The 13,848-nt window shown below is 40.6% G+C and overlaps 3 protein-coding genes across 3 annotated transcripts; 1 reads left to right on the forward strand and 2 right to left on the reverse strand.

The window, feature by feature from the left end:
• Positions 1 to 143: 143 nt before the first annotated feature.
• On the reverse strand, positions 144 to 2,581 carry LOC119074463 (testin). Its single transcript, XM_037180604.1, has 3 exons — positions 2,147 to 2,581; positions 858 to 2,076; positions 144 to 799 (listed from the first exon to the last, which is right to left on the reverse strand). The coding sequence occupies exons 1-3, from the start codon at positions 2,412 to 2,414 to the stop codon at positions 481 to 483; spliced, it is 1,806 nt and encodes a 601-aa protein (XP_037036499.1). The 5' UTR covers positions 2,415 to 2,581; the 3' UTR covers positions 144 to 480.
• Positions 2,582 to 4,798: 2,217 nt separating this feature from the next.
• LOC119074466 lies at positions 4,799 to 10,328 on the forward strand. Its single transcript, XM_037180607.1, has 3 exons — positions 4,799 to 4,944; positions 5,071 to 5,504; positions 10,103 to 10,328. The coding sequence occupies exons 1-3, from the start codon at positions 4,853 to 4,855 to the stop codon at positions 10,279 to 10,281; spliced, it is 705 nt and encodes a 234-aa protein (XP_037036502.1). The 5' UTR covers positions 4,799 to 4,852; the 3' UTR covers positions 10,282 to 10,328.
• Positions 10,329 to 10,339: 11 nt separating this feature from the next.
• LOC119074465 (polycomb protein Scm) lies at positions 10,340 to 13,287 on the reverse strand. Its single transcript, XM_037180606.1, has 6 exons — positions 12,582 to 13,287; positions 12,097 to 12,495; positions 11,367 to 11,882; positions 11,029 to 11,299; positions 10,819 to 10,946; positions 10,340 to 10,748 (listed from the first exon to the last, which is right to left on the reverse strand). The coding sequence occupies exons 1-6, from the start codon at positions 13,053 to 13,055 to the stop codon at positions 10,614 to 10,616; spliced, it is 1,923 nt and encodes a 640-aa protein (XP_037036501.1). The 5' UTR covers positions 13,056 to 13,287; the 3' UTR covers positions 10,340 to 10,613.
• Positions 13,288 to 13,848: the final 561 nt, after the last annotated feature.

The raw sequence follows: 13,848 nt of genomic DNA on the forward strand, positions 1-13,848 counted from the left end.
GAAATTGCAGGTCTTACAAAGCAAGGTGAAAAAGCTAGGAGAAGCATGGCTCGACAAAGGTAATATTCTATCACTTTCATCGTGGAACATCGTCTTCCACAGGAGGTTTAAGTTCCAGCAAAGTGCTTTCACCGAATAGCGTACAAGGTTACGGTATATTTGATTTATTTTCAATAATTTGATCGCTGTTCTTATAAAAATAGAATTAGAATCATCAGAGGCGTGATTGACTCGGTTTTATCGTGTCTAGTCATAGCACTGCTAGTAGAATTAACATAGAAAATGTTTGGAGACTGACGATCTGAAAATAGGCGCTGCATTTCTTTCGCTACGACAGTAGACAAGCATTCTTCGTGCGAGTTAAAACAATCAGTAGATGCAATTGCGCAGGCTTTGATAAAAAATTCGAAACTTTTTGATGTTTGACTGACGAGTCTTAATGCTAGGAGCAGTGCTATGCCCTAACTGATTCTTTACATTTCATTTTTTCGTTCCAATGCACTTGGAACTGCAAAATGGAAATGAACTTTTTATGCAAAACCTTTGTCCAATCAACGACTTATTACAATCTTGACCCACACATCGAAAACATTGTTCATGCCAGTTGGTTTTGTCCCACGACACTCCTTTCTCGCTTGGCTTAATTGCCAGCTGACACCTTTGGCACTTTTTGCCGTAATGATGATCATAGCACACCAAACAGCACGGATTATTCGTTTCATCGCATGGAATGTATTCTCGGCCAGCCAACGGCAGATCGCACTGATAGCAGCAGAAATGTTTGATGTGGAATTGGAAGCTGAAAAGGGTTTTTCATCAGGGAAAATGTGCACAGAAAGAAATGAATTAGGTCATACCCTTCGGCTGCTGTGTACTTCTTAGTGAAGATCAGCTCATCGCACGCTTTACAGCGTGGTATTTTCAGTATAGCTGCCAAATCGCGGGCACAGTATATATCCGCTTCATGGTAAAAGTACACCAGATCGGCTAGAAGTTCGTTGCATGTTTTGCATGTAAAGCACTGCGGATGCCAAGCAGCATCTTTACCAGCCCTAGCTGCTTTCACTACAACTGTTCCCACTTTTATATTGATGTGACATCTTTGGCATGATGTGGCACTCATTTGACCGTTCGACGGCAGATTCATGGGCGTCTCAACGGTATTTTCTCCAGAAATGCGTATATTCGCCATCGGTTCAATCAAATTCCGATTGGGCGTATTATCATCGGACGGAGGAACGTAATTTTCCACGTTGGTATTCAAGGCACCAAAGTTATTGTTTGCTGAATTCAAAGTGGCAAGTGGCAAGACAGCTAGTGGTTCGGTTTGTGCTCCACCCAGAATTTCCCTTAAACATTTGTCAAAGTCGTTTCTCAACTCGCGATCGTTCCAATATTCAGCCCTCATCTTCTGAACTTGGCCAACAGTCGATTCACTCGAAAAGATGATTTGTTTTGTTATCAGTTCGGAAACGATTCGGTCATAGACTGCTCCGAAGACAACGGTGCTCAGTACAACTTCGTCATTGACATCGACTTCTTTGATCTTTTCTCTGGTCGATGGTGCGAAATTCAATTTCCTTTCCAGTGGAACACACACCTGAAGATTGTTTTTGATATTCGTTGAATTACCCATAACCGACTGGACCTGATCGACGACACTAAATAGAATGCGATCGATGACAATCTGATCGGGTATCGGCGTTTGTTTGAAGATAAATTTGATTAGAGCGTCTTCGTCCGTAACGCTCAATGGACTGACGGGAAGCGTTGGGTCGCTTTCAATTCGCACCACATCGCCTTGGCCCACACATTTTTCTTTGATTTTGTCCGCATATTTTTCCAGCTGCTGCACTTCATTTTCGGTCAAATTGTCGCAGTAAACGGAATCAAGATCATGCTTCGGCACCTGAATCTGCAATTGCTGTTTCCGCTTAAATGCGGCTTCGCTACCACTCACCGGAACATTGCTGGATTCCAGTTGTTCCATGTAGTCGGTGACCAATTCGTTATCAACGTTCGGCGGGATCCAGTCCAGTTTCACTGGCTCTTCGGCGATTTTAGAGACTTTCACATCTGAATCGTGGCGATAGAACAAAATAGTGAGCAACTAAGCATAATTACACTAAAAGTAGGTCAAACTCACATCCCGGTTTCGAACGCATCTGTCCCAAAATTTCAAATTGAGCCCAGCTCAATTCGTCGTCATGAATATCGTGATCTTCCTTGCGGCATTTGCAATTTTTGCAAGTTTTTCGCCAAAAATGCAAATCCAGACCTGGGCAGCCGTCTTCGCAAACATTACATTTCGCATTGGCTCCGATTTCGTGACCCAATCGGGATCCCTTTTTCTTCTCCCTTTTTTTCTCCAAATCCACCAACCAATCAGGAACGTTCTGTGCGTGTGCATTCATCGCTGTTAGTAAAGTGTGAGATCGACCGTTTTTTAATGAACACAACCGGTAAAATAAAGTTATTTTCACAACAGACACTTGTTGAGCATTTCGTGTTTACGTTTTTTTTTTGTGTGTAACACGACCCTGACCGTCAATGAATCATCTGCTTCTTCGAGTGACGTCATAAACTTACACACTCTAACATCATGCTGTAAGTTGCTCATACTTCATTAAAAAGTATAAAATAAAATGACTTTCGTAACTCCCTATGCCACCGCGCAAAATACGAAATGTTCTAACCAGTTGACCTTTTCGTGTTAGTGGTGTGTGTGATATAATTTTTCGGGTCATAGTTCCTCTAGGTAGTCTACCTCTATGGTTCTAACAACGCACTACAAGAACTAGCCTGTTCTTAGAGTGCGTTAGTTCTAATAGTTATTAATCTACCAAGGTTGGTATGAAGGTACTTTATCGCATTATATGTCCACTATCGACCCGGGACGAAGCCGAATTCAATTAGAAAATAAATTTACGCACAGCAATGTTCCTAGCATAAACAAAGAAAATATTCGGAGGTTGATGAAATCACAGTAGGCACTGCGTTTCTTTCGTGCAGGTAGATGACTTGTTTTCATTGTAATCCTAATCGGTAACTCTTATCACTAAAGCCATTCAATCTGACTCTTGTCAATTCAGTGTTCATGCTAGGATCAGTGCTGTGATTTAGACATATTGTGTTCTTCCTTCAAGTGTTTCTCGTACTTTGCGAAATGCGAAAGTATTTTTCTGTTCAGTTGTTGAATTCACGTACAACAATACTTTTAACAAGTAAAGGCTAATGTATGTAGAAAACAAGACAATTCACGAGTTATTCTTTGCAATAATTCACGCCGTAAGTGTGCTTAAAATTTGAATTTTAAGTGAACGATTCGATGAAAAAGTGAACCAAAAAATACATTTCAACGCTTCATTGTATGAAAATTACGCTACCTAGAAAGACCTCCGCACTTTCCATTTTGAATTTGGACCGCATTTACAGCGTGAATTGAACTTCAGTCCAATGTCCTGCAGATTTTAGGCAATGAGGGTATGGACGACGGCAGTTAAATGTCATTAAGAGTTAAGGAAAAACTGAACGCGAGTTATTCTCTTATAGACTGAGAGGCCGCGTACTTTTTACAGACCCTAAAAAGGCCGTCGAATTCTCATGAAAAGTAAGACTCGTAATAAGTATCAACCGATACCTTTCAATTGCGAAAATCATCATCGACTGACAAAATCTTTAGAGATCTGTGAGCTGACAGATGCAAAGGAAAGCTCCAGCATTGCTTTTTCGTCTCGTTTTTCATCGTGATGACCCCAATGAACTGCAATTGATGTCCATTTCAATAAATAAAATTGCCACCGACTCACTGATACAATTAAGAGAGAATTGTGGCCCATAGGCACTGAAGAGCACGGTGGCTCTTGGCTAATAATCGTGTTCTATTAACGGCTAATTAACCTCTATCAGCAGCTAATTCATCTATTAACAACAGCAATTAATGGGTTGTAAACCTTTTCGAAAAATGGGAAATTCCAAACGAAGACGTAATCTACTATTACTCACCATGCCCCGAGGAAATGAGTTTCAACTCATGTCGTTACTCTCTAGCAAATAAACTACAATTTTTTAATCTCTGCGTCTTTGTTCACTTTTCTAAATCTTTTAATCTAAGCCTTATTGAAAAGCAGAGTTAATCAAACTTATTCTCCCCCTAATTCGAATTTTTCAGAGAGTCTGTTTGTTAGATAGAGCATTGCTTATGTCAATTAAGTAATGACTCATTTTCCGCAAGGCTGTATACTTTGGGGAATTTGTACGGCGTGGTGAATTTTTTTGTTGAAACGTGGTGTGTAACCCGCGTATCTGCATCTGCGTGACATCCCCAAAGTATACACGTATACAGCCTTGATTTTCCGGGCTATAAATAAATATTTCGATCAAAATTGGTCACAGACATTCGTTGAAAGGTTTTATGAAAATTGTGTGTAAAACCAAGGTTTTATATGAGGAGGTTACGCCATTGAACTTTGTTGTAATTTTCATACAGAACTGGTAGCGCAAATTCAATTCAGTTGAAATTTTGTTCAGAGCAACGCACTTCAAGCAAAAGTGCTATTAATGACAGCTGCCAAATAGAGTACTATTTTGTATGAAATTTTATCCCCACTCTTTTTACGGTGTTTTGTATGGAGCACTGTCAAGTTTCAGTACCCTATTTAGAGTACCACTTTTGCTTGAAGTGCGTTGTTAGTCAGCAACTAGACATCCTACAAAAATTCGATGGGCTATACGTACCGGCTAACAACAATGATGCTGTCAGTTAGCTTCATTGTGTTGCGTACCCTGTACATGTTTACATTCACATTGAAAAGTCAAAACAAAAAGTTTATTTGAAAATTGTTTGGTCATCATGGAGTTCGGTGAATTAAACATTACCGCAAGTCGGGCATTTTGGGATGATTATGAGAATATCGATGGAGACCAGCCCGTGGAACCTATTCGGTGAGTGTATGAATAAATCAAAATATTTTTGGACCATTCGTTCCGTCCTACTATTTCGAGGTTAATCGGTGCTGTCGCGGTGAATAATTTCTCATCAGTCCACTGTGTCTTATTCGATTTTCACAGAATCGAGTTGAAATGGTTGGAAGATCATTCAATTGAGGATTTCAAAAATGTGAAAACATTCATCACTTTGGAAGGCGAACGAATGCGGAATCGAATCAGCCAGGACGCCGTCGTTCCCATTTGTCAACTTCAACACCAGAAAGTGTTCATCTATATGTCGCGGGAGAAAGAAACGGCGATTTGCATATCGGAAGAGACGAACCTGAACACGTTCGGAACCATTGGCGAATCCATTGCTGATTTGATAAATAGCTCGGCCGTCGAAGATGTCAATGTGGTGACTGTGAACACATTGCCAATCAGTTCGTATAAGATTGGAACAAATGAGAGGCTAGGTGGTGGCGTAACTATTCGCGGAATAAGTTCGGGTAAGCCATTGGCAGCAGTTCCAGAGTTAATGGAGCCAAACATTTTGACTGGAGTTTCAGCAGCAGGTAAGAGTTCATTGGGGATTGTTTGCAATTTTCGTTTGGAATGCAGGCTTGGCCTTTTTCCTTTCTTTACAATTTCTGACATTGGAGACAGCAGATGACAAATGAGCTTTTCCTAGACAAACGGTCAGTCAAAAAAGGGCTGGCGTTCAAGACTCATAAATTGTCTCCGTCTGGCAATGTCTTCCTCTTGAATCTCATACATCAAACGCTAAACGATACACGTTTTTGGCACACACACTACAGATACAATTCTACATTGTACTCTCCTGCTCAGGCCATGAGCTAATACACAAGATTACGGGAATAAATCGCAGGAACCGTGTTTTCTCCTCCGAATGTCCAGTGGAATAGTAGTTCTCAGGCTATGGCAATTTTCGAAGAATTTAAATTTTTAGCAAACCAGAGGCGAGACCGTTATGGCATCCTCTGCATGTTGTTCTCGGATCCATTTACTTTCAGTTCCCCTGTTATTTCTTCTTCTTCGTTCTATTGTTTCCACTGCTCGATGTAGGCCTCCCCATAGGTGGTGTCTCGTCGTTTCTTTACTTTTTTAACATTTTTTAAAAAGAATATTCCTTTTACAACATGTTCAGAAACGACGACTTTCTGAAGAGACTGTAAGCTCCTGAAGATACGGCAACTACTCATCGTTGTTTTCAGGAACTCGCAGTTTCTTCAGAAAGTCGTCGAATAATCGGGTTGATTAGCGCGACTTGGTGAGTGGACCATTGGATGCTTAACGTGACATGACTTCGGTGATGTCAATATTCCAATTCCCGTAAAGAAGACAAATCGAAAAAAAAATCGACAGAGTGTGATGAGACGCAGAAGAATGGAAAATTTGTCTTCGTTATTTGGCGACTTTTTTTGCCGTTTCTTCAAACTCTGGCGATTTTCCTTGGCGTTTCTTAACATTCTGTCGGTTCTGTTGATTTAACAAATCGACCGAACAAACCGAAAATGATGATGATTTTGTTCTATCTTGGATCCCATAGATTCTATCCTTTGATGAAAAGTCTCTTCTTCTTCTTCTTTTTCAGCCTGTTTCTATCCACTGCTGGATGTAGGCCTCTCCAACTTCTTTCCATTTCGTACGATCCATTGCCATTTGCTGCCAGTTTGTACCTGCAATATTCTTAATTCCGTTTGTCCATCTCTCTGGTGGTCTACCTATAGCTCGTCTTTTATATGGTCGCCAGTTCATGATCTTTTTGGTCCAACGTTCGTCTGTCCTTCTTGCAATATGTCCCGCCCAGCTCCATTTCAGAGATGCTATTCTTTCCATGACATCAACGACCCTGGTTTATTGTCGAATCCATTGATTCGTCATTCTGTCTCTGAGTGTTATTCCAAGCATACTCCGTTCCATGGCTCTTTGTGTCACTCTCAATTTATCTTCGGATGCTTTTGTTAAAGTTAACGTTTCCGCTCCATAAGTGAGCACTGGAAGGACACAAGTGTCGAAAACTTTGCGTTTCAGACTATTATTCATTTTACTTTTGAAAATTAGTCTGAGTTTTCCGAACGCTGCCCATGCAAGACCAATCCTACGTCTTATTTCTGCAGTCTGGTTGTCCAGACCTAACTTCAGTTTATGTCCTAGATATACGTAGCTGTCGACTCGTTCAATGACAGTGTCACCAATTTTGATTTCTCTATCGTCCCCGATGTTGGTCATGACTTTTGTTTTCGATAAGTTCATCTTGAGGCCAACTTTGCTTGCCTCTTCACTTAACTGTTGTAGCATAAGCTGAGCCTGACCTAGATTCGCTGCTATCGGTCCAATGTCATCAGCGAAGCGGAGATTGTTCAGGAACTCTCCATTTATCTTTATTCCCATTTTACTCCAGTTTAACTTCCTAAAAACACTCTGCAGAATCGCCGTGAATAATTTCGGTGAAATAGTGTCACCCTGCCTTACACCTCGGCCGATTCTGAATTTCTCCGTGCTCTTATGAAGTTTTATACATGAAGTAGCATTTTTGTACACATATCGAATTGTGTTGGAGTACCTTGAGTCTACTCTACATTCGTCTAATGCGTCCAATATCGACCATGTTTCCACTGAATCGAAAGCTTTTTCGAAGTCTATGAATTCACGACACTTCTCAATAAGCGTTCTCATCACCTGCAAATGGTCGTTTGTGCTGAAACCAGACCTGAAAGCAGCTTGTTCAACAGGTTGGTAGAAGTCGAACTTGTTAGTGTTCCTCTTCGTAATGATTTTCATAAACAACTTGTAGAGTGTTGACAATAGGCTTATGGGCCGGTAATTTTCCAGCTTTGTTATGTCTCCTTTTCTATGCAGCAATGTAATTACCGCATTTTCCCAGGCTTCCGGTACTTCTTCCCATTGGAGACATTGATTAAACAAAGCCGTGATTGCCTTTAATAAGGAGTCTCCACCCAGTTTAATGGCTTCCACTGGAACACCATCTTCTCCGGGAGACTTTTTGTTTTTCATCTCGGCTACTGCGGCCTTGACTTCATCAACAGTTATGTCGGGCATATCCTCCGATCCCACGTTTCTTATTATTGGTCTATCTTCGGTTTCTTCCGTTGGACTCTGTCTTGCTGAAGAAAACAAATTCTCATAAAATTCTGTTGCAATGTTTAATATCGCATTTCGATCCGTTTGGATCGTTCCTGTTTTGTCTCGTAATTTGAAGATTTCTTTTTTGGCGTTTGTCATTTTTCTCCGTAGGACTTTCATATTGCAGTTAGCTTCAATTATGTTTTGAGCCAATTGGACATTATATTTTCTTTCATCTGATCTCCTTGCTTTGTTGATACTTTTAGACAAGTTCCGGTATTCCACCGAATCTCGCCCTCCGTTTTTTACCAACTCTGATCTGCTTGCGATCAGGTACGAAAAGTACTTAACGCAAAGGCGTTGTGTTCGATCCCAGGGAAAGTATACTTTTACAAACGAATTTTCTTAGCGTTTCTTTTTGACGATTTTTCTTGGCAATTCATCATTTTTGATCGCCTAACTAAGAATCTAAGAAAAATCGCCAGAATGTGAAGAAACACCAAGAAAAACCGTTAAAGTGTGAAAAACGCCAAGAAACTTAAAGAATTGTCTTTCTGGCGTTTCTTCCCACTTCAGCCATTTTTCTTGGCGTTTCTTTCTGGCGATTTTTCTTAGTCATTCAACAAATCGCCCAAAAATGATAGATTGCCAAGAAAAATCGCCAAAGTGTAAAGAAACGCTAAGAAAGTCGTCAAAGAAATGTCAAAATATGATGAATAGCCAAAAAAAACATAGCTAACGTCGACCCGTACGAAACACCTATTCGTATCAAAAGCCTTTAATGTGAAACTCTTCATTTCTCTTACTTCATTTTCTTCTCTGCTGAAAAACTATTTTCCCTTTAAAATCAGTTACATTATCCACTCTTTGCCTTGTTATCATATACAACTAAATTGCCGGAGGCAATATAGACAGCCCCGTACGAAGACAAATTTCATAAATTCCTATTTAAACAGCTATATACCGCTATATTTAACTATATTTCACTATAAATAAACATTTCACAGAGGAATATGCTATTATATAGCTCTATATGCCTGTATATAGCTCAATATAGCTGTATATAGGTATATATAGATGTCCGTATATGGAATCCCTGAAACCCCACACACATAACAAATTATTTCCATGTTAACAGAAACTCTCTAAGTATCATTTTTCCCAAGATATTTCTATTTTACTAAAATCCAATATGGCCGCCGGCAGCCATTTTGTTAGGAGACCGGAAATAGTACCGACGCTTTACATTCGTTAATACCTTTCAAACAAAAAAAAATTCATGAAATTCGGTCAAAATTTACTCGAGATATTGACAAAATACTCCACGTTCACTGTACGGCCGAGTAGCCAGATAAGAGCTCACTCCAAGAGACCTAGCTCACGCTCCGGAGAACATAATTTCATAAACTTTTTTTTCCCTGATTGGTACGGTCAATACCTATCTAATAAAGCTAAAACAGACGAAATATGTTCAAATGTGGCCGACCTACAAGCAAAAACTGCTTGCCGCCCTGTGCCTGTTCCACACCAAGGGGTCTAACTCACGACTCGGTCATCCAATTTCCATAAACTTTGTCGATCGGTATTGTAAATACCTTTTATTTGACGTATCACTTACAAATTTAACGTTTAAATGTCCGGAGATATCTTCGAAAAACCGTAAAGCACTTATTGGGCCACAGCTCGGTAGGGGTCGATCCAAAATCACTCATCTTCGAACTTAGCCTGTCTTTTGACATTACCAAACGGGAAAAAAAAGAATTTTCAAAATCGGATGCGTTTTACTCAAGTTATCGTGCAGACAGACAGACGGACAGACGGACATTTTTTTTTCGCGGATTTGGCATCTCTAGACAACCACAATAGGTTTCCCCTTACTAATGGAGTCCAATTCGACGTGTTACAAACGTATGCGTAAACCTATAAGACCCCAGTACTTCGTACGGGTCTAAAAATTATCGAGACGTTACGGCTATAATATTCCATCGGATTTTCAATGAATTTTCAAGTTCAGCTCCATTCACAGAGCACCACAATTTCATTCGTTTTATTTTTCATGTTGCAGTTGCATCGCATCGTCACCATCTGAACAAACCGTTTTCCAGCTACGCCATTTACATGGACTCAACAAAAACGAGATTTGAAGCGACACCAGCGATTACAAGCTTCATTCATTCGATTGGTCTTGCGTCGAACATTTTCCATGAAGGACATCCGATGGACGAGTCCGGCTTGTACACATGATTGATGGCGCGATTATTATAAAATAAAAAGAATTTGAACAGCGAAAACCTCGGACAATTTTTTGTAATTCATTTTGTTATTCATCATGATGCTTGCATTTTACATTGGATGCAATTCAAATTTTGGATTAAGAATTGGATGTGAGCGAAAATGGTCGTGCCCGCATATACTGAATGCAGTGAATATAGAAATGAAAGTGCGACATTCTACTGTGTGTTCTGTCTCTGTCCGAACAATCGACGATGGGACAACTTCAAACGCACACCAATTCTCAATCGTTAAATATATTTTGCACATTTCTATAGACTTTTGCTTAGATAGATCTACGGTAATTACAACGGCATATGTCGCCGACCCCTCACACGACTAACAAGATTGCATATTTTTAAGGCTGGGCCCAACTTCAGTGCCATATATTTCATCATCATGTCCGAGTTCAGCAGCAGAAAGGCTCTGCCGTCGATTTCCTGTGAAACGAAAAAAAAAATGGGATTAATGAACTGTACGTCACGAGGTGACTGGTGTTATTGTTAATACATGTGAGCGGAACAGATCTGCGTAAACCTTCAGCGCTGGGTCAGTGGCTGTTATGTACTGTATAACTTCTTCAATGCCCCATTCAGCCGGTGGTCCTGTTGGTATTCTAACACATTCAGGTGACCAATCTTTCCGGTGAAACGATAAAAAAAATTTAAATTTCTTTTCAATCGACCACACACCACAGGCTCGTTCGTGCGATCAACTTACTTGTACCATTTGATGATGCCGGTTTCGGTGTTTCATTTGTGTCGGGAGTGGATTGACTCGGCCTCTCACGTTTCGGACTTGGTGGTGACGAAACGGTGTCGTTCATTTTCATCGTTCGTTTTGTAGTTTGTGTTTCGCAATCGGTGCACTGCTCCGGTCCGGGATCTAAGGTGATGAGATTTTGGCATGCACGGCATGATGTGCATAACGTCTTGAGAAATTCAGCCATTCCGGCATTCTCGTTGTCCTGTAAATTGCTCGGAATTTTGACCTGCAATTTATTTGAATCATTTGTCAATTTGGATCGGATGAAGGCAAGCGTTGAAGGCATCACGCACCGTAAAATTTTTACCGGCCGCTGTCACTATCGATGTATCTCCAGTCAGACCGAACAACAAATGTTGTATCTGTGATGTGTCCGTGCTGGCCGCTAAGATCTCTTGAAGACATAATTTTGCGAGCGTTCGCAAAGTGGGTGCCGTTACCATAGATGGTAATCTGGAGCTACTTATGAACGGTCCACCTTTACAACCAGTATGGAAATGCACCGTGACCGGTGACGCTGGAATCATTGCATCGGCCTCCGAATGATTGCTGTACGATCTGGAGTGCTTGTTCTTGTTGGTATGTGGTTCCATTTTGTGTTTTTGTCCGGGCGGTTGCATCGGATGACAACTTCGCGTACACCATCCGACTGGGAAAATGTCACGGGAATCGTATCTGGTCCAATAGTCAAACGCGCCCCGCCATCCATCGAATGTAACGTGAATTTGATCATCTTTTATAGCAGCAACCGTTGCACAACAGATCAGGTGGGGATTCTTCTTATCAACAGCCTCGAGTTTTTGACCCACCTACGGAATGAAAGTCACAGGTTAATCGACAATACTAAACGCAATGCCAATGTGATTACGTCATAGCATATGACATCATGCGTCCCGAATGTGGACCAGTCAGAACGCATCATAACAACATGGAAATGCGATGACTCATCGTCTATGTTTGGTAATTTCACAAATGTTGTGTCGGCGACGACACGCCACAAGTGAAATAGAAAGGTGAACTTACTTCAAATAAATTGGTTTTCGGTGTAGGAGGTTCCGGTTGGAAAATATTTTCTGGTGCCAGATTCGCGCCATTGAGTATTTTCGTCAAATACGTGGGCCAGCTACTGGCATTCATCCGAAATCCGAGCGGTGGCTGTAACATTTCACCGTTCTTTTGACAGTGACCGTACGGATGAATTTCGTTCGAATCGACCAAACGCCAAAAATCGTTCGTGTTGTCACTTCCGTCCAGCCGGAGCTTTAGCCGTGAGCCCAGCACACCAACCACCGTTCCGATGCATGTGGACGTCACATTTCTCGGATCTAATGCTTCCAATTTCATTCCGATTTTGAATTCATTCAGCGGTGGATTGACTGCTTGCTTGAAGCAATTACTCGGTGCTGGTAAGCTATCTGTTTCCTGCATACGGACGATGGCAAATTGATGAGCAAAAATGCAATTTCGGAATTTCGCTAAATGTGCGTTGTAGTCAGTGGAACACTCACCTTCAAATAGTCGTCCCAATTGAATACATTGAAGCTCTCATATTGAAATGATCTGGCTGACACGGCCGTCACCGGACTATGGCGCGCATCTCTCGGACTGTTATTGTTGTTGATGCTGTCGTTATTGTTATTTTGTCCGGCTGGTCTTGCTCCCGTTGCCACATTGTTCACACGTTGACTCTTTGCCATACAAGCGGTCGAACAGAATTCTTTGTTTTGTGATCCTGGCGCAATAATGTTGTCGCATTGCATGCAAATGCCTTTGCGATGAAATTCACGGAACTGCACGATGCATTCCTGTGAGCAAAATTCTTTCTTCTGTTTTTGCGTTTGCCAAAGGTAAATGAGTGGCAATTCAGTGGAATCACACCATGCACAAGGTGCTGCTGTCGGTGCTGTTTGCTTTTTTGGTTCTTTATCTTTTGTTTTGGGTCGACCAGGACCTCGTAGTTTGACAGTTTCAGCAGAGGACATTTTTTGTCATCTTTTTTTTTTTGTGTGTGTGGTTGTTTATCGACTATATTACAAGGTACAAGTTAAAATGTCTTTGCTTTGGATATATTTTACACTAATTACAAACATAAAACTGAATTCGGAATGCAATTAATTAAAGTAAACAAGTAAAGTAAAGCGATTATTCAGTTTTGTTTGCTAATATTTTTCCGCCATATTCTTTTATTTACCGGTACCAGTCGATTTGTTTTTTTGTTTTTGTTACGTTGAATTTCCATGTACAAACTGGTGCGACACCGGTATGATACCATTTTAGATCATTACCAACAACACCACAAGCACCGAAATGTTTTTGAATCGATAGCGGATGGTACACTTTGGTCATTACGGTTATTACCGTGTCAAAATTAACGTCGAAATATGGAATTATATTTCATTGTAATAACAATCTGATTCGTTTTGTTAAAAAAAAACTTTGACACGAAAGTCGAATAATGTTTATGAATTTTAAAGTATAGTTTCCACTTAAAAAGAGCACTCCGTTTAGCCTCCGTTTACATGACAGTTGTAAAACAGAACAAAGTAACTGTCTCGTTAACGGAGTAAAAAATTGAAATAAATTCAATTTCCACTCCGTTTGTGTGCTTTTGTTCTATTTTACAACTGTCATGTAGACGGAAGCTAAACGGAGTGCTCTTTTTAAGTGGAAACTATACTTTGTGTATCTGTTTTGGACTCACTTCGTTCGGGCTACAACTCGCGAAATTGCCTAAAATCAATCGTCCAAAGCAGATACTCAAAAAAAATTTCATGT

This window comes from Bradysia coprophila, unplaced genomic scaffold (assembly GCF_014529535.1).
Source record: "Bradysia coprophila strain Holo2 unplaced genomic scaffold, BU_Bcop_v1 contig_151, whole genome shotgun sequence".
In the NCBI taxonomy this organism is placed as follows: Eukaryota; Metazoa; Arthropoda; class Insecta; order Diptera; family Sciaridae; genus Bradysia; species Bradysia coprophila.

Bases quoted from the DNA above. Each gene is read 5' to 3' on its own strand.
- LOC119074463 (XM_037180604.1), bottom strand. From the start codon at position 2,414: ATGAATGCACACGCACAGAACGTTCCTGATTGGTTGGTGGATTTGGAG. The intron at 2,077-2,146 runs GTGAGTTTGACC...GCCACGATTCAG, and splicing joins GATGCGTTCGAAACCGGGAT to ATGTGAAAGTCTCTAAAATC. The intron at 800-857 runs GTATGACCTAAT...AACCCTTTTCAG, and splicing joins AAGTACACAGCAGCCGAAGG to CTTCCAATTCCACATCAAAC.
- LOC119074466 (XM_037180607.1), top strand. From the start codon at position 4,853: ATGGAGTTCGGTGAATTAAACATTACCGCAAGTCGGGCATTTTGGGAT. The intron at 4,945-5,070 runs GTGAGTGTATGA...CGATTTTCACAG, and splicing joins CAGCCCGTGGAACCTATTCG to AATCGAGTTGAAATGGTTGG. The intron at 5,505-10,102 runs GTAAGAGTTCAT...TTCATGTTGCAG, and splicing joins GACTGGAGTTTCAGCAGCAG to TTGCATCGCATCGTCACCAT.
- LOC119074465 (XM_037180606.1), bottom strand. From the start codon at position 13,055: ATGTCCTCTGCTGAAACTGTCAAACTACGAGGTCCTGGTCGACCCAAA. The intron at 11,300-11,366 runs GTGCGTGATGCC...AATAAATTGCAG, and splicing joins CGGCCGGTAAAAATTTTACG to GTCAAAATTCCGAGCAATTT. The intron at 10,749-10,818 runs GTATTAACAATA...TTCGTTTCACAG, and splicing joins CAGATCTGTTCCGCTCACAT to GAAATCGACGGCAGAGCCTT.